Source organism: Natator depressus, chromosome 7 (genome assembly GCF_965152275.1).
Source record: "Natator depressus isolate rNatDep1 chromosome 7, rNatDep2.hap1, whole genome shotgun sequence".
Lineage (NCBI taxonomy): Eukaryota > Metazoa > Chordata > Testudines > Cheloniidae > Natator > Natator depressus.
The window spans coordinates 7,969,652-7,988,991 of NC_134240.1; the positions used below are offsets into that span (position 1 = coordinate 7,969,652).

General features: G+C 41.0%; 1 protein-coding gene across 2 annotated transcripts in view; it reads right to left on the bottom strand.

Annotated features, from left to right (window-relative positions):
- SUCLG2 (succinate-CoA ligase GDP-forming subunit beta) overlaps nucleotides 1-19,340 on the bottom strand; it is a 228,546-nt gene that overhangs the window by 89,603 nt on the left and 119,603 nt on the right. For both annotated transcript variants that reach the window (XM_074957445.1, XM_074957444.1), the window contains exons 7-9: nucleotides 17,787-17,883; nucleotides 6,255-6,416; nucleotides 389-531 (exon numbers count right to left, since the gene is read on the bottom strand). In XM_074957445.1, the coding sequence (XP_074813546.1) occupies nucleotides 389-531; nucleotides 6,255-6,416; nucleotides 17,787-17,883 (402 nt within the window). The remainder of the gene's footprint in view (nucleotides 1-388; nucleotides 532-6,254; nucleotides 6,417-17,786; nucleotides 17,884-19,340) is intronic.

Genomic DNA, 19,340 nt, shown 5'->3' on the forward strand with positions numbered 1-19,340 from the left:
ATAGATGGGTACCTGAGGTACAGAGAGATTCAACGACTTGTCCAGGGTCACACAGGAGGTCTATGACTGAGCTAGGAATTGAACCCACGTCTTACGAGTCCCAGTGCAGTGCCTTAACTATATGACCATCCCTTCACATAGACCAGTGGTTTCCCACCTTTTTTCATTTGCAGACCCCTCAAAATTTCACATGGAGGTGCAAACCGCTTTGGAAAGCTTAGACAGTCTGCGGACCACAGATTGCAAACCACAATTTTAGACCACCCTTCTAGTAAGTTATCCTCAAGTGTCACAAGATCATCATTTATATTTATTCAGCATATTACTGATAGACAAATGTCCTTATATTAGTGCATTAGGAAACATCCTGTACAAAGACAGTTTTTACCTTAGGATCAGCAGTGAGCAATTTGAATGCCTGATAGACTTGTGCTTCCTTCACACCTCCACCAAGATCCAGGAAGTTGGCTGGCTTTCCACCATTAAGGGAAATGATATCACAGGTTGCCATAGCAAGACCAGCTCCATTCACTGTAATTGTAAGAGTCAGGTGGTGATATTTTACAAAAGGGAATTCAGACTTGTGAAATGTGATACGGCACATCAGTTCAAGGCAAGGACTAGTCCTAAAACTTCACTTATTTCCGGCTCCACTTGATTTGTTTCAAATTAGGCCAACACCTGAATTTTTTAGGAGTGACTTAGTAGACATAAATGAACAAAATCATATGAAGGTTTCAAAGTAACAGCCGTGTTAGTCTGTATTCGCAAAAAGAAAAGGAGTACTTGTGGCACCTTAGAGACTAACCAATTTATTTGAGCATAAGCTTTCGTGAGCTACAGCTCACTTCATCGGATGCATACTGTGGAAAGTGTAGAAGATCTTTTTATACACACAAAGCATGAAAAAATACCTCCTCCCACCCCACTCTCCTGCTGGTAATAGCTTATCTAAAGTGATCACTCTCCTTACAATGTGTATGATAATCAAGTTGGGCCATTTCCAGCACAAACCCAGGTTTTCTCTCCCCCCCCCGCCCCACACACAAACCCACTCTCCTGTTGGTAATAGCTTATCTAAAGTGACCACTCTCCTTACAATGTGTATGATAATCAAGGTGGGCCATTTCCAGCACAAATCCAGGGTTTAACAAGAACGTCTGGGGGGGGGGGGGGTAGGAAAAAACAAGGGGAAATAAGTTACCTTGCATAATAACTCTACTCAAGCCTAAGTTAATTCTATCCAATTTGCAAATGAATTCCAATTCAGCAGTCTCTCGCTGGAGTCTAGATTTGAAGTTTTTTTGTTGTAATATCGCAACTTTCATGTCTGTAATCGCGTGACCAGAGAGATTGAAGTGTTCTCCGACTGGTTTATGAATGTTATAATTCTTGACATCTGATTTGTGTCCATTTATTCTTTTACGTAGAGACTGTCCAGTTTGACCAATGTACATGGCAGAGGGGCACTGCTGGCACATGATGGCATATATCACATTGGTGGATGTGCAGGTGAACAAGCCTCCGATAGTGTGGCTGATGTTATTAGGCCCTGTGATGGTGTCCCCTGAATAGATATGTGGGCACAGTTGGCAACGGGCTTTGTTGCAAGGATAGGTTCCTGGGTTAGTGGTTCTCTTGTGTGGTATGTGATTGCTGGTGAGTATTTGCTTCAGGTTGGGGGGCTGTCTGTAGGCAAGGACCGGCCTGTCTCCCAAGATTTGTGAGAGTGTTGGGTCATGCTTCAGGATAGGTTGTAGATCCTTAAAAATGCGTTGGAAGGGTTTTAGTTGGGGGCTGAAGGTGACGGCTAGTGGTGTTCTATTATTTTCTTTGTTAGGCCTGTCCTGTGGTAGGTGACTTCTGGGTACTCTTCTGGCTCTGTCAATCTGTTTCTTCACTTCCGCAGGTGGGTATTGTAGTTGTAAGAATGCTTGATAGAGATCTTATAGGTGTTTGTCTCTGTCTGAGGGGTTGGAGCAAATGCGGTTGTATCACAGAGCTTGGCTGTAGACAATGGATCGTGTGGTGTGGTCAGGGTGAAAGCTGGAGGCATGTAGGTAGGAATAGCGGTCAGTAGGTTTCCGGTACAGGGTGGTGTTTATGTGACCATCGTTTATTAACACTGTAGTGTCCAGGAAGTGGATCTCTTGTGTGGACTGGTCCAGGCTGAGGTTGATGGTGGGATGGAAATTGTTGAAATCATGGTGGAATTCCTCAAGGGCTTCTTTTCCATGGGTCCAGATGATGAAGATGTCATCAATATAGCGCAAATAGAGTAGGGGCGTTAGAACAACGCTTCCTCAGCTCTCGTCCCCTAAGTCAGCCATAAAAATGTTGGCATAGTGTGGGGCCATGCGGATACCCATAGCAGTGCTGCTGATTTGAAGGTATACATTGTCCCCAAATGTAAAATAGTTATGGGTAAGGACAAAGTCACAAAGTTCAGCCACCAGGTTAGCCGTGACATTATCGGGGATAGTGTTCTTCACGGCTTGTAGTCCATCTTTGTGTGGAATGTTGGTGTAGAGGGCTTCTACATCCATAGTGGCCAGGATGGTGTTATCAGGAAGATTACCGATGGATTGTAGTTTCCTCAGGAAGTCAGTGGTGTCTCGAAGGTAGCTGGGAGTGCTGGTAGCATAGGGCCTGAGGAGGGAGTCTACATAGCCAGACAATCCTGCTGTCAGGGTGCCAATGCCTGAGATGATGGGGCGTCCAGGATTTCCAGGTTTATGGATCTTGGGTAGTAGACAGAATATCCCAGGTCGGGGTTCCAGGGGTGTGTCTGTACGGATTTGATCTTGTGCTTTTTCAGGGAGTTTCTTGAGCAAATGCTGTAGTTGCTTTTGGTAACTCTCAGTGGGATCAGAGGGTAATGGCTTGTAGAAAGTGGTGTTGGAGAGCTGCCGAGCAGCCTCTTGTTCATATTCTGACCTATTCATGATGACAACGGCACCTCCTTTGTCAGCCTTTTTGATTATGATGTCAGAGTTGTTTCTGAGGCTGTGGATGGCATTGTGTTCCGCACGGCTGAGGTTATGGGGCAAGTGATGCTGCTTTTCCACAATTTCAGCCCGTGCACGTCGGCGGAAGCACTCTATGTAGAAGTCCAGTCTGCTGTCTCGACCTTCAGTAGGAGTCCACCTAGAATCCTTCTTTTTGTAGTGTTGGTAGGGAGGTCTCTGTGGATTAGTATGTTGTTCAGAGGTATGTTGGAAATATTCCTTGAGTCACTTTAGATAAGCTATTACCAACAGGAGAGTGTGGGGGGGGGGTGAGGGGGAGAAAACCTGGATTTGTGCTGGAAATGGCCCAACTTGATTATCATACACATTGTAAGGAGAGTGATCACTTTAGATAAGCTATTACCAGCAGGAGAGTGGGGTGGGGGGGGAGGTATTTTTTCATGCTTTGTGTGTATAAAAAGATCTTCTACACTTTCCACAGTATGCATCCGATGAAGTGAGCTGTAACTCACGAAAGCTTATGCTCAAATAAATTGGTTAGTCTCTAAGGTGCCACAAGTACTCCTTTTCTTTTTGCGTCATATGAAGGGTGTCCTGTAGAAAAAAAAAAAAGCTTCTAAGAAAAGGGATTTCATAATAATTAAAGGTTTCAGAGTAGCAGCCGTGTTAGTCTGTATTCGCAAAAAGAAAAGGAGTACTTGTGGCACCTTAGAGACTAACCAATTTATTTGAGCATGAGCTTTCGTGAGCTACAGCTCACTTCATCGGATGCATTCAGTGGAAAATACAGTCAAATGAATTTGTTAGTCTCTAAGGTGCCACAAGTACTCCTTTTCTTTTTGATAATAATGAAAGAGGATTACGCACCACACATGTAACTGCACATAAATATCCCCCTCAGAGTAAAGGACAAAAATTATTCTTAACCCAGCAGAAACACAAAGTAAAGTATCCTTCACTTATTACTGATCCCATAATTCCCCTGCCACACTTACAAACCATGTCTAATTTCATTAACCTTGGTAAGACTAATACTGCATTACAAAATATTTTAAAACTGAATATTCATTTTAACAAATTTGTTCAAATCATGAAAATTCTCACACGATGTTCAAAAGGGGGAATGCTTTCTTCTATTAAAATGTGTTTCGACACACTGGCATCCCATATCCTTTGCTACTTTAAATGCTGCTAGTGTTGCAAGGACATTAGCTCATCCGGGTGAGATGAATCAGAATGGTTTGGTACATTAAAGTTATTGCTTCTGTACAAAGTAAGTCTTTTTATATCACATGTAATTTTATGCAGGTTTCTACTGTACAGAACAGAACCATAAGGATCAGGTCTCGGGCACTGAATACGATGTTACTGATGGTTTAATGAGCTACACATTTTTTTAATGTTAGTTCCTTTAAAAGATTGACACGGCATTGGTCTTAATGCAATGAATTGGTTCTACTGCAACCTGAGCATCTTTCAAATAACTGGGTAGAGCATAAATCTAAGCACTATAAACTGTGGGCAGTAACAAAAGTTACAGTACCTCCATATACCACTTCTCCTCCTCTAGAGGATAAACCATTTTAGCTAATTCGGATCAAAACGATGAAGTCAATTCTTTTCAGAATAAAATGTTCTGGCTTAAACAATTTACATGCAACTGAAAATGTTTTGCATAATGATTTAAATATTTCATCTATTTTACTTCTATGAAAAAAGGAATTTCAGCTAAAACAAAGGTTTCAGCATAATGCAAAATGTATTAATTACTATTTGACAAGAGAAATATTGAGATGTCAAGTTTCAGAGTAACAGCCGTGTTAGTCTGTATTCGCAAAAAGAAAAGGAGTACGTGTGGCATCTTAGAGACTAACCAATTTATTTGAGCATGAGCTTTCGTGAGCTACAGCTCACTTCATCGGATGCATACTGTGGAAACTGCAGAAGACATTATATACACAGAGACCATGAAACAATACCTCCTCCCACCCCACTCTCCTGCTGGTAATAGCTTATCTAAAGTGATCATCAAGATGGGCCATTTCCAGCACAAATCCAGGTTTTCTCACCCTGGATTTGTGCTGGAAATGGCCCATCTTGATGATCACTTTAGATAAGCTATTACCAGCAGGAGAGTGGGGTGGGAGGAGGTATTGTTTCATGGTCTCTGTGTATATAATGTCTTCTGCAGTTTCCACAGTATGCATCCGATGAAGTGAGCTGTAGCTCACGAAAGCTCATGCTCAAATAAATTGGTTAGTCTCTAAGGTGCCACAAGTACTCCTTTTCTTATTGAGATGTCAAGGGAACCAAATTTATATGGTGAGAAACCAAAGTTTAAATCCAGTTTGATTTTGTTTTTTAAAGTATTTTCAGATTTTTTAAAATATATATATATTTTTTCTGAACCCATTGTTGATACTTAGAAGGGCCATCCAGGCTAACCTGAGAATAGCAGCACTAACCATGCACGGGCTTACGTCTCAACCTCACCCCCCTTTTTAACCTATGTGCGCACTCCTGCCTGCTGCTCCTTCAATTTCAGCTTCCCGTTTGCTGTTGCTCGTACTGGTATTCCCTATTACTACTATTACCTTCTTACAGAATTTGGGGAAGTGCAGGCGACATCAGCAAAATAATAAAGAGGACTAGTCACTCAAAGTGCTGTCAAAAAATAGAATGAAAATCAAAATACACAAATTAAGCAAATTTTACAAACTGAGAAAGTATATATTTGTCTTTAATCTCTTTCTGTCAGAGTAATGCTGACAGAACGGGTGGGAGGGATAGCTCAGTGGTTTGAGCATTGGCCTGCTAAACCCAGGGTTGTGAGTTCAATCCTTGAGGGGGCCATTTGGGATCTGGGGCAAAAACTGGGGATTGGTCCTGCTTTGAGCAGGGGGTTGGACTAGATGAGCTCCTGAGGTCCCTTCCAACCCTGATATTCTATGAATGCTCACTATATGACTAAAAATCAACCAGTTAGCTAACAATCTTAGGGTTCACTTGTAACAGTAGATACAGTGTTATCAGATGGAAATGTGATTTTTGAATTGTGGTGTCACTTTAAAGAGTTCACTGGTAATAAAATAGAACCGGATCCTGAAAACACTTAAGCACGTGAGTAATTTTATGTATTTAGATTATTATTCTATTGTAAATATTTCTGATAATACTCTCTGTAACTGACTGTAAACAGAAATAGGTTAGTCAATTGATATTGAAAACTCTGAATTGTTAATTGGTTATACCAAGATATTGATGAAGACAGATTGCTTTTCTTACCAAAGCAAGCAATATTCCCATCCAGTCCAATGTACTTTAAGTCATATTTGGCAGCTTCATTTTCCATAGGCTCATTCTCAGACTTGTCATCCATGGCAAATATCTCTTTTTGCCTAAACTCGGCATTGTCGTCAAAGTTTATCTTGGCATCAAAGCAAACAACTAAATGAAGGGGGGGAAAAACATCACATTACGGATACTGAATGGTCATTTAGAATTCAGAAATTAACTTCCGCATGTGTAATGTCACATAAAAGTGCAATATTCTTTCATAATTATGTACGAAGGCCCTGATTCTGTTTCCATAGTAATCAACAGCAGTTTTGGAAAGCAGGACTAGGGCCCTAAAACACTTTTTCCAAAGTCCAGGCATGGGTGATGGCACTGAAAGCTTCCCCACACAATAATGTCATGGTGTCCTAAGTTATGGGTTGTGGAAACCACTTCTAGAGGTAGGAGAACAGTTTGTGTTCCATGCTCATTTTAACTGCCCCATCCATAAAGATGTCAGTTATGAGGGTGGTTTTCATGATCTGGAGGATGGCGTGGACTGCACCCTCAGTAAGTTTGCAGGTGACACTAAACTGGGAGGAGAGGTAGATATGCTGGAGGGTAGGGATAGGATACAGAGGGACCTAGACAAATTAGAGGATTGGGCCAAAAGAAATCTGATGAGGTTCAACAAGGACAAGAACAGAGTCCTGCACTTAGGACGGAAGAATCCCATGCACCGCTACAGACTAGGGACCGAATAGCTAGGCAGCAGTTCTGCAGAAAAGGACCTAGGGGTTACAGTGGACGAGAAGCTGGATATGAGTCAACAGTGTGCCCTTGTTGCCAAGAAGGCCAATGGCATTTTGGGATGTATACGTAGGGGCATTGCCAGCAGATCAAGGGACGTGATCGTTCCCCTCTATTTGACACTGGTGAGGCCTCATCTGGAGTACTGTGCCCAGTTTTGGGCCCCACACTACAAGAAGGATGTGGAAAAATTGGAAAACGTCCAGCGGAAGGCAACAAAAATGATTAGGGGACTGGAACACATGACTTATGAGGAGAAGCTGAGGGAACTGGGATTGTTTAGTCTGCGGAACAGAATTGGGGGGGAGGGGAGGATTTGATAGCTGCTTTCAACTACCTGAAAGGAGGTTCCAAAGAGGATGGATCTAGACTGTTCTCAGTGGTGGCAGATGACAGAACGAGGAGTAATGGTCTCACGTTGCAGTACGGGAGGTTTAGGTTAGATATTGGGAAAAACTTTTTCACTAGGAGCGTGGTGAAGCACTGGAATGTGTTACCTAGGGAGGTGGTGGAATCTCCTTCCTTAGATATTTTTAAGGTCAGGCTTGACAAAGCCCTGGCTGGGATGATTTAGTTGGGGATTGGTCCTGCTTTGAGCAGGGGGTTCGACTAGATGACCTCCTGAGGTCCCTTCCAACCCTGATATTCTATGATTCTATGATCTGTACAGTTGTAGTGACCCCAACAAATCATTTCATCCCTGGGCTACTTCCCCATGGCCTCCTCCCAACACCTTCTTTATCCTCACCATAGGACCTTTCTCCTGGTGTCTGACAATGCTTGTACTCCTAGGTCCTCCAACAGTACGCATTCTCTCTCAGCTCCTAGTGCCTCTTGCTCCCAGCTCCTCACACGCACACCACAAACTGAAGTGAGCTCCTTTTTAAACCCAGGTGCCCTGATTAGCCTGCCTTAATTGATTCTAGCAGCTTCTTGATTGGCTGCAGGTGTTCTAATCAGCCTGTCTGTCTTAATTGTTTCCAGAAGGTTCCTGATTGTTCTGGAACCTTACCTGTTACCTTACCCAGGGAAAAGGGACCTACTTGACCTGGGGCTAATATGTCTGCCTTCTATTACTCTTCTGTAGCCATCTGGCCCGACCCTGTCACAACACACATATATACACACACACTACACATTAAATAGCTCCATAGTAGATAAAGAATATAACTGGAGAAAAAGTTTATTTTACAGTCTATTTGGTTCCTTGCAAACTCTTCCTTTAAAGAAATTAACAACAGCTTTAAGTATACATTAAGCATGATCAACACATAACTTTTTATAAATAAAGAAAATGGGAAAGTACATACAGGACTTTTCTTTAACTTGAACATCTGTTGTGGTTGTAAGAAAGCAGTAAACTGCAACTAAATAGGACTATATTTAATAATAGTTATGGACTATTTTAATTCTAAGGGTTAAAAATGAGTTTACTATGAACGGCTATGATGAATACTGACTGACTACTTTTATGGATTTTACAAAGGCAAACATCTTAATAGATTAAAAATGTGATAGTAAAAATAAGAATATATACAAATTACTTTATTATTAAAGCACTAATGACCTGTGGTTTGGACATTTACTAGAAATTAATCACTGGCTAAAGCAATTGATGTTTTGCAGCAAGCCAGCCAGACTAACTGCCTGGAAACCATTAATGCTATTACTATAATATAAAATTGATAGCAATGTTTGTCTGTATCTATTGCGTCTTCAGCTGTGTCTTGCCACTGTTGTGTGCGCACATGCACATACACATACACACAGAGCAAACGAAAGAGAATACCATATAGAAAAGTATTAGTCTTACTTCCTGATGGAAAAGTTTTGTTTTAATTCTTTTAAATACAAGAATTTGCTGCCCTTGACTCACAATCAATACTGGAATAAATTACAACAGATCAAGACCAGTCTCAGCTACTTCAGTTTTGGAGAACTACTTACAAGTGTACATGTGTGATAAATACCCCATGGAAGATTCTAGATCTTACCCTATAATAAATACAAATTATGCAAGTATGTCATGTGGGAATCTGCTAGAATAAGAAATATGTGAAGTCAATAATATGCTTTCCAATGTACTAGTAATGCATTAATTTTTGTTAACAATGAATTAAGGCCTATACCAGCATCAGAACCATACAACCAATTTCCCATTTCAAATGTTACCTTGATTATTTAATAAAAAGACCCAGAACTAGAATAAAATGCAGTTTTCAGAGGCCCTTGGTTTTCCATTCTAAGTTTACCTTAGACATAAACATTTTCAGTGTCACATTAATGGAATCTTATTTCTCTGGAACATTCATCTTTAACAGGCCACACTACGTATAAAGTAGCAAGAAAAAACACCTATTAATATTTATCAAACAATTTTCACCATCAAAAGCACATTGTTACACGCATGATAGATTATACAAATGAATTTTCCTTCTGAACAAATATCAAAGAAAGCTTCAATACTTATATTCATGGAGAGTTTTTGTTGTTTTTCCTAGTGGTAAAAGATTTGGGGAGTTGCTAATTCAACAGCTTACACTGAGAACAAAAAATGAATTAATAAATATTGACAGTTATAGGCCTTTGACTCCAGAGTGTTAACAAAGGAATGTGTTACAATAGGAGACAAAAGGAAACACACACAGGGCAATGCATTTCATAACGGAAATGCAGACATAAGTGAAAAATAAAAGCAGCGAAAAATAAGCCCATTTGAATTGTTATTTTGACAAGAACAAACACTCTTCATGTGCTGTGCTGTATTTTATCAGGATGAATAATTGCAATAAGCTATTCAAATGTGCCTAGACACACAGAGGGGTGTGGTGTTGGATTTTTTGTTTGTTTTTTGTTAAGTTTTTAAAGGATGAAATGCTGCGGGCATCCTCTGCTGTGCACAAAGCAGAAAATGGGCAGAGGGAGAATTCCATGCATCTCTGCCACTCTGGCAGTTCCTGCAGGCACTATACTCCTGCTCCCCTGCTACACTTACTGGGTGTGGAGGAGCGGAAAAAGTGGTGCGGCAACTGTGACAATCCTTCCGAGGATGCCCTGCTTGGCAACCTTCTGTACCCTCAGCCATTCCTGAAAAGCTCAGCTGATTCCCCAGCTACATCAACTCACCTCTCCCCCACTGCCCTGAACCTCATCAGTGAAAGGTACTGACCTGGCTCCCCCCATCAACCTCCCAGCTACAGAGCATGATCTGTTCAAGAGTACCAATACCTGCACTTACTCATTACTTAGCTTCCCGATGCTCCTTCTACCCCATTGCAGAACCTACGTGCTACCTTCACTCTTTGCCGCAGCTCCAGGCCAGATGTGTCCCCACAAGTATCAGACACTGGCCTCTCTGCTCCCACACGCCCATCAGATTTGGGCACAGCCTTAGCCTTTTATGGAGTTCTCAATCTCTGCTTTCGACTCTAGCAGCAGAAAGTCCATACAGCAAAAGTCGAAATATGCAGCAAACTCTCCCTGTGCAGCCATCCACAGCTTTGGGCCTGTTTCGCATGCAGACCCTGAACCAGAGAATTCGGCCCTTAACGTCCTCTAATTTAAGTGAAAAGTTTCTAATATATTAAAAAAAAAAATCTTTAGTATGCAAACGGCATATTATTCGGTAATTGAGTCCAGCCTGTTACCAGTCCAGAATTATTCCCCAGTATTTATATCCTTGTTTGAAGATACCGTGCCTCTTTAAAGGTCTGATATGATTAGGGTGACCAGATGTCCAGATTTTATAGGGACAGTCCCAATAGTTGGGAATTTTTCTTATATAGGCACCTATTACTCTCCTCCCCCGTCCCGATTTTTCACACTTTCTATCTGGTCACCCTAGATATGATAAGCCCTGTTCATCACAATCCTATTGTAACAAAGCTGCCACTTCCTGAGCAGTCTCTTGTGGCCGGAGTTCCCTTTGCAGCAGCCTCCCTCTGTTCTCCATCTTCAGGGCCCCCTATAGTCTCTCTCATAAGTCTTACCGCCCTCCGCTTGGGGCAGGTTTAATGCCCATAGACCGTTCCAAACAGTCCATCACTGCCATCCAAAGATTCCTACTTATCCCACTGGCTCTTCTGCCATCCACATGGAGCTCTTCACAGGGTCACTTCTCATAGCTCTCTCCCCCCCGGAGGTTGGCCTTTTGGCTCTGGCTTCGGCTTCCTTCTCTTGCCAGTGTCTCCCCATTCTGAGGGAGAAACACTCACTCATCCAGAGAGCTCCTCCGAATAGCAGGAAGAGAGGGGAACCCTGCCCCACACTACACTACAAGGCTCCTGATCCGGGGCCTTAAAAGAACAGTGTTCTGGGGTTTTCCCCCCATCCAACCCAAAATTCCCTGGAACTGCAGCCTCTCTTCTGTTACCAGGCCATTTTCCTGGGCCATTCAACTCCCTGGAATGGGGTCTTCTTGCCTCCCTCTACTCTTAAAGAGCCAGTATACCCCATTATACCTATCAAGAGAATTTGGACCCCACCTTTTGAAGTGATCCAAACAAGATAAGCATTATCAGTGTATATTTCAATACCTTATTTTTACTCAAATTATTTGACTATGCATCCCCACTTTAGTGAATGGAAAAACCAAAAAGTCAATGATTTTTAAGGCCAGAAGGAATCACTAGATCATCTAGGCTGACCTTCTTGTATATCACAGGACACCAGCACCAATCAGCACCCACACACTAAACAAAAATCCTGCTCACCTTACTCCAATTTGTTCTAGTGAAGTCAATAGGATTATTCACATAAATGAGGCAAGCAAGATTTGGTCTACTGGGGTTCCTGAGGACAGAATTCCCCTTTATGTTTAAAACTTGGCTTCTGGCGGAAATACATTGGACAACAGTCCTAGTTTTATACCACGGAAAAAAAGTTTTATAAACTGGGTGAAAACGTAATAAAGCTATAATTGATTGATAGGAATTTTACTTAAATTTATTAAACTGAGTAAGATTTATAAAATAAAGGTCATTAATCCATTTCTATGTCATTAATGCATCTTAGATGAACTAGAAACCAAGCATCCAATACTGCACTAAAATTCTCAAATCTTATTTTCCACTCTGAAATACTGTTGTTCGTTTTCCAAATGCAAAATCTATACAAAATACTTTAGGGTTTTTGAAAACAACAGAAAATAAAAAACAAAACAACCCCACCAACCACCAGCAAAAACATGCTGTTGTATCAAGGCAGCATTTATAAATTTTGGTAATTAATCATTTTTTTCTAATTCAGTTTTATTTGACAACTGCTCATTATACTCAAAACACACATACACTTGATCGTGATTATAATGCAATCTCTGAATTACTGTCAGATGGAACTGTAAGCAAATTATTTCTACTGATGTTTGTTTTAAAAATGTCACTTTATGATACTGCATGTTAATGTCCAAAAACCTGTACAAAAAACAACTTAGCTGCAACAACACATATCAAGTGGGGTTTTTGTTTAAGTTTCTAGTAGTTACTAATACCAACAGAATTTCAATTAAAGCACAGGAAAAGTCTATTTATTGTCTACTACTCTGCCAATTCTACTGTGTTTGATTTCATGCATGAAAGATTGTTGGCCAGTTGGATGAAAGATTGTTACAGTCTCTGCTCACAACCCAGTTCTTGAATTTCTGAGCAAAGGGAGCCTAACTATATTAAACTATCTTATTTGGTTTTTAATGAAAAAACGTTTATGTACAAAGTAACTGTGGACAATTAAAAAGCTTGTACAGTAACTCCTCACTTAATGCTGTAGTTATGTTCCTGAAAAATGCGACTTTAAGCGAAACAATGTTAAGCGAATCCAATTTTCCCATAAGAATTAATGTAAATGGGGGGGTTAGGTTCCAGGGAAATTTTTTTCACCAGACAGAAGACTGTATTTTATACACACACACACACACACACAAAGTATAAGTTTTAAATAAACAATTTAATACTGGTACACAGCGATGATGTTTGTGAAGCTTGGTTGAGGTGGTGAAGTCAGAGGGTGGGATATTTCCCAGGGGATGCCTTACTGCTAAATGATGAACTAGCAATTGGCTGAGTCCTCAAGGGTTAAGTCATTGTTAATGTAGCCTCACACTCCACAAGGCAGCACGAATGGAGGGAGGGGAGACAGCATGGCAGACAGAGAGAGAGAGAGAGAGACACACACCTTGTGCGTGTGAGAGATACACATTGCTCCTTTAAGTACGCTGACCCCACTCTAAGTACACTGCCTTTTAAAGTTAATCAGCAAGCTGAGAGGGCAGCTGCTGCCAGGAAACTCCCTCCATCCTGAGCCCTGCTGTGTGTCCCCCCTGCTATACAGAAGATGGGGTAAGTGGGGTGCAGGAGTAGGGGGAAGGGGGACAACCTGACATTAGGCCCCCTCTTTCCCCCTCCCCTGCATAGCAAGCAGGAGGCTCCAAGGCAGAGGGCAGGAGCAGCACATGGCAGTGAGGTGAGGGACAGCTGAACTGTCAGCAATTGGTAACCTGCTGGGCAGCTGTCGCACAGTGAACTTAGGGGAGCGGGAAGCTGATAGGGGGGCTGCCAGTCCACCCTGGTTCCAAGCCCCCACCAGCTAGCTGCAACGAGCTTCTCTTCCTGCAAGCAGTGGACAAAGCAGGTGGCTGCCAAACGACGTTATAAGGGAGCATTGCACAACTTTAAATGAGTATGTTCCCTAATTGATCAGCAACTTGACAACGAAACAACGTTAACCGGGACGACTTTAAGTGAGGAGTTACTGTATTTAGCACCACTCCTCCCGAAGGAGCTGATGGAGATGCTGTCTGACACGGTGACTATCTTCTCCTATTGGAATGGACGATTTCAACAGCCATCATGACAATTCCTGCTGCTGTAATAACCCAAAACCTCCCCTCCACATTTTCTACCTTCAGTTTCTAATCTCTGGACCTACCTGGACAATCAGTCATACCTTGGATGTGATTTTAAGGCTCTACATAGACAAAAGGAACACTAGAAACACATCTGAATTGACCACTACTTCCTCAAGGCACAAATCAAATACCTCCCAGTTGCTAGACAAGTAAACACAACTAGAACGGTCTACCCACAAAGCTTAAATTCCAAAATATCCTTAAAGGTAAATCTACCCCATTAGCAAGTCACTATGACACTCATTAACCACATCCACTGACACATGGTCACTCAAGTATCCACTCCCTTCCTATCAAACACAGAATTCCACATCATTCTCCACTAAACAGCAGCAGAGGAAGTGGGAGGGAAGAAAACATGAGCATTGATGGAAGAAAACAAATGCACATTACAAATTGGTTCTGTCACAGGAATGTGTGTGTGTCTATGGTTAGATCATGGAAGAGGTAAAGAAATTCCATCTCCCCTCCATCACAGGCTCTGATAAATCTTGACCTGTTGAACTATTCTGGGCCAGCACTTCTCATATTTGATAGAATAACCCCTAAGCATGACATAATTCAACTGGCCCTTAAGCCATGACCCCAATGACTTTCCAACTACTGCCCACTATCCAACCTCCTCCCATTTTGGAGCAAAAACTCTCCAAGGGCCATCTCCATCTTCATCTAAACATAGCCAGTATCTTGGATCCCTCCCTGTCAGGCTTCTGGCCAGGACAGTGAACAGAGATGGGGCTGATATTTCTGAAAGATTATCTTTTGCTGTTTATGAACATGGGCCATGCATCTACAATCCTATTGCCTGACTTCTCCACAGTGTCTGGTATGGCCAACCATGGAACCCTGCTGTCCTGACTCAAAAAACTGAAGGGGTTAGTGGATCATGCAGAAATAGCTTCAAAGAGCCTTCTCAGGCCAAACCTAGAGAGAGGCATGTAAGAGATACTGTCTCCTCCACCTTCAAAGCCCTAGCTATGGATCCCATAGGGATCCATCCACTCTCTCATCTTGTTCACCTCAGTGAAACCATTAGAGCAGACTGTGAAACGTTACAGACCAAAAATTCTTTATATAAGATTCAATAAGCCAGTGACATGTAGCCCCGTATTACCTTCACAGCTGACGCTAACAGCATCATCTTTCAGCCAACCAGTGACATAGCTGATATCAGCAACTGGACGAAGAGTATCTCAGAAGACTTAGGTGGTCCTGATGCGGAGATGGAGGAACCTGCCCCTTATATAACATTACCCTCCAACAAAAGCATCTGCACTCTGATAATTAAGTCTGTTCACATCCTCAGCATCCACCTGAATACCTACTTATTTTGGATACCTAAATAAATACAACCACCAAACAAAATTGACATTTTTGAGATCCAGCAACCCTCACTTCACAGAAAAAAATGAAACTCGTGCTCATCAGACAGAGCTTTCTCAGCAAGGGGCCCGTGAATCTAGAATTAAATCCCAGAAGAGATCAGGATGAATATGAACCTTGTGATCTTCAGAGTAAAATGCACAAGACCACCTCTTTGGTCTAGCCTTCCCACAGCACCACAATAAGTAAATACATATATAATCCCTAATAACGGGAGGGAACAGACAGAGAAGAAACATATCCTTACAGTTACATGTCATAATTTTGGTAGGCTCTCCGATGCTAGGGTGATGGGTGCTTTTTGAGAACCTAATTAACACACCTTACAGATATTATGAGTGTTGACTGACATCGTCCAACAAGCCCCTTTGACTGTTCTCTCACGACGGTTGCAGGACCCAACCTTTCAGATTGCCAGGGCCTGTCAAAGAGGCTAACAGACTTGCAAGAGCTGGTAGGTCATATAACAGGCTCTTTAAAAACAGCTATCCTGTTGGAAGGAGTGAGTGAATTAATGGAGTGGAGGACCATAGAAAGTAGCAAAGTGAGTATTGGTTACTTACAGGAGGGGGCACATCAGGTTTAAAACAAACATAAGGAAGTACTTCTTCACACAATGCACGGTCAACCTTTGGAACTCATTGCCAGGAGGTGATGTAAAGGCCAAAATTAGAACGGGGTTCAAAAAATAATTAGATAAGTTCATGGAGGATAGGTTCATCAGTGGCTATTAGCCAAGATGGCCACAGATGCAACCCCACATTCTAGGTGTCCCTTAATTTCTGATTGCCAGAAGCTGGGACTGGACGATAGAGGTTGGATCACTTGATAAACTGCCCAGTTCTGTTAATTTCCTCTGAAACATCTGGCACTGGCCGCTGTCAGAGACAGGATACTGGGCTAGATGGACCTGTGGTCTGACCCACCACGACCATTCTTATGTTCATGTGTAGATGATAAACCCAAAAGTGATCTGGGGCTGATAATGGGAATGTGTACTAAGCACTTGTGTGCACATGCATTTAGCATTCATTATTTTAACAGTAGCTTTTAAATTAAACCTACAATTTTATATTATATCTAAATGTAAGTATGTGTGTGAATAATTTTCCACCAACTAATTGCTACAATACTATCACAAAGAGCAGCATGGATGTCATATTCTACTTTGACAATACATTTTATTTATTTTAATACTTAGCGTTAGCCAGCCCAACAATCCCTACTCCCTTGTCTTTGAAAAATTCCATCATGGTTGTATAACACAATGGCTGATTGAGTCTTTCCAAATGTGGTTGCTGCCTATTGAAATGAATGAGAAATCTGCTGCTCTTACACTCCGTTGAAACACAGATTCAGCTTTGAGTTATGCCATCCTTTGCACTTCATACCAACTCCTTGCACCAGCACTCTACTTGACCACACCCTTTTCCCTGAAATACCCTCCTGAGCCGTTATGCCACTCCTGAAATAAATCCTCTTCTCACTGCTCTTCCATGGAACACATCTCCCAAGAATTAATGCCATTCTTTACAGCTCTTTCTGCCAGGTTAGATGCTGTTGCTCCATTCAATTCTGTCCTGAAGGTTTACCTGAATATCTAAGACTTTTGCAGTTTGTCCCATTATTAATGATTTGATGAAAAGGATTAGTGTGATATTTTTGTCCTCCACCACTTCTCTTAAATTCAAACTAATCCTTCTACTGCACCAAACGTAACTTACTATTATTTTTTCAAGTCTATAATCTTTCAATGCATTTACAACATTGTAAAGAGACAGGGGCAAACCCAGAGGAAACATAAATGGTGTACTGTACGTGTCAGTAAATTGCTAAGACGACGACAAGCTAGTGTCATTAATATACCAAGAGTGCAGAAAGGTAGGGTTATATCAGAAAAAGCAACCAACAGAAGAAGTGCAAGATAAAGCAGCTTCCCATCTTTATCTTGCACAGTCTTATACCTACTTCCACAGGTGAGGCAAATCCACCACCCTTTACCTTCCCAAAGGATACAGTCAGGTGTGAACTCCATTAGCCCAACAGGTCTTCCTCTCTCCTATGCTCCGATATCTTTCATAGTCACGCACCTATAACTGCAACTTACCTGTACATTCAAGATGAAATCCTAAAATAATGAGTGTTTTCCTCTCTAGCCCACTAATTACAATAGCATGAGCAAAAATACTTTGTATAAAAAGTAAGAAAAAGTTGACGTTTGTCACCAAGCAACATGCAGATGCTGATACTTTCCGTATTTAGATGACATAAGAGGTATTGATTGCCATGTTAAAATCTATCATGGGAACATTTATGAATATTGCTAAAATTAAATTACACAGTGAAATTAATGCAAAGCTGCTGCTATCACCTTCTATGAAATTTAATGAATAGTTTGCATAAAGAAAGAGTTATAATATATTCATTTGTTTTCTTTCATTTCTTACCTTGTCCTTCTGGGGTTTCACCAAATGGATTCACTTCAACCTGAGTAGCATCAATTTTCAGGAAAAGATTGTACAGCTTCTTAATTTGATCTGCTGCCTAAATTTGATCAAGTGATTTGTAAGTAGCATGCAGAAAAAGGAACAGTAAACCTTTACATCTATTTTTAGTATCTCAAATTACATAATATCTCAAGTTCGGTAGAAGATTACAGCAGCTCTCGATTAAGGGAATTACAGTAGTATTTACTTCAAATGGAGTTTTACCCTACCAAAAATATTAAGAATAAAGCCTAAAAGTTTTGATAAACATTTTGTAAATGCTATCTTCATAGTATACAAACTGAGGAATTTCAGTAAAATGAACAGCATCGTTAATATAAACAAGCTTAATTTAAGCAAAATCAAATAAGTTTCTGAGTTCATAATGAATATATTTTCTCCGGTATGCTGATATTCAAGTTAAGTAGTTATGTTAATGAGTCTAAATTCAGAAACTGAGAAGTAATGTGGATTTGATGAGTGCAGATTAACTGCTGAATCTGTTTAGAAAAAATATAAATCTCCCTCCTACATCAAAATGCAACTTTTCCCTGTAGAAACAACAATTGAAAGATTCGGTTTGTTTATTTAAAAGTCAGTCTCTCCTGCTTCCCACTGCTGTTCTTTGCCCCCTCCTCTCTCTCTCTCTCTCTCTGTGGCTGTGTGTGGGGGTGGGCAGGGCTAACCGTTACATAATATTAAGTCCTCAACCACTGTTTACCTCTGCTCTTCCCCCATTAACAGGTCAGCTATGTTTTAAGCATTGGAAATGTGACATCCCAAGTAAACCAACCTTTCCACCTGCAATTAATTTGTATATTCTAACCCTATTGGTTGCAATGAGGTAGCAGAAAGATTGGGACCCCAAAAACCACACATTCCAAAGCTTTTTCCCTTGGTCAGTGGTTCAGTTAACCAAAAACTCAAACCAAAACATTTGGGATCTTTCGGAAAGTAAGGAAGGGAACCAAATTAAAAACCAAACTTGGTTTTATGTTGCTTCTACCTTTATGAAAAACCCCACTACTACTGTTGGACAGTTATAGCCAAATTCTACAGTCGTGTAACATTGAGGGAATGGTTGTGATTTACATCTATATTGTACCAGTACCAACTTCCAAGTTCCTAAACTTATTTGTTATTAAATATGTGCCAAATAATCTCAAAGTAATTCTTGTTCTATGGGCCGTTGCCAAGCAGTTTGTTACTTGTATTTAATATTTAAGCTATTATCTGTCTCAGTTGTAATTGGACACAGAAATATGTAACCTGTTTCCTAACTGGATGATGGCATAATTATTAGAATGAAATTTCTGGGGTGAATACTCCTCTTTGAATTAAACATTCACTTCTCACAAATATGTGCATACAATTCAGTTTCTACAAACATTTCTGCCAATACACTGGCTCAGTCGAAAATCTGCAGAAAATGAATTTAAAAGGTTCATGAACAGCCAATGCAAATTCCATTCTGAGATATTTGCCAAGCTCTAATTGTGCGTGTTCTGTATGCAC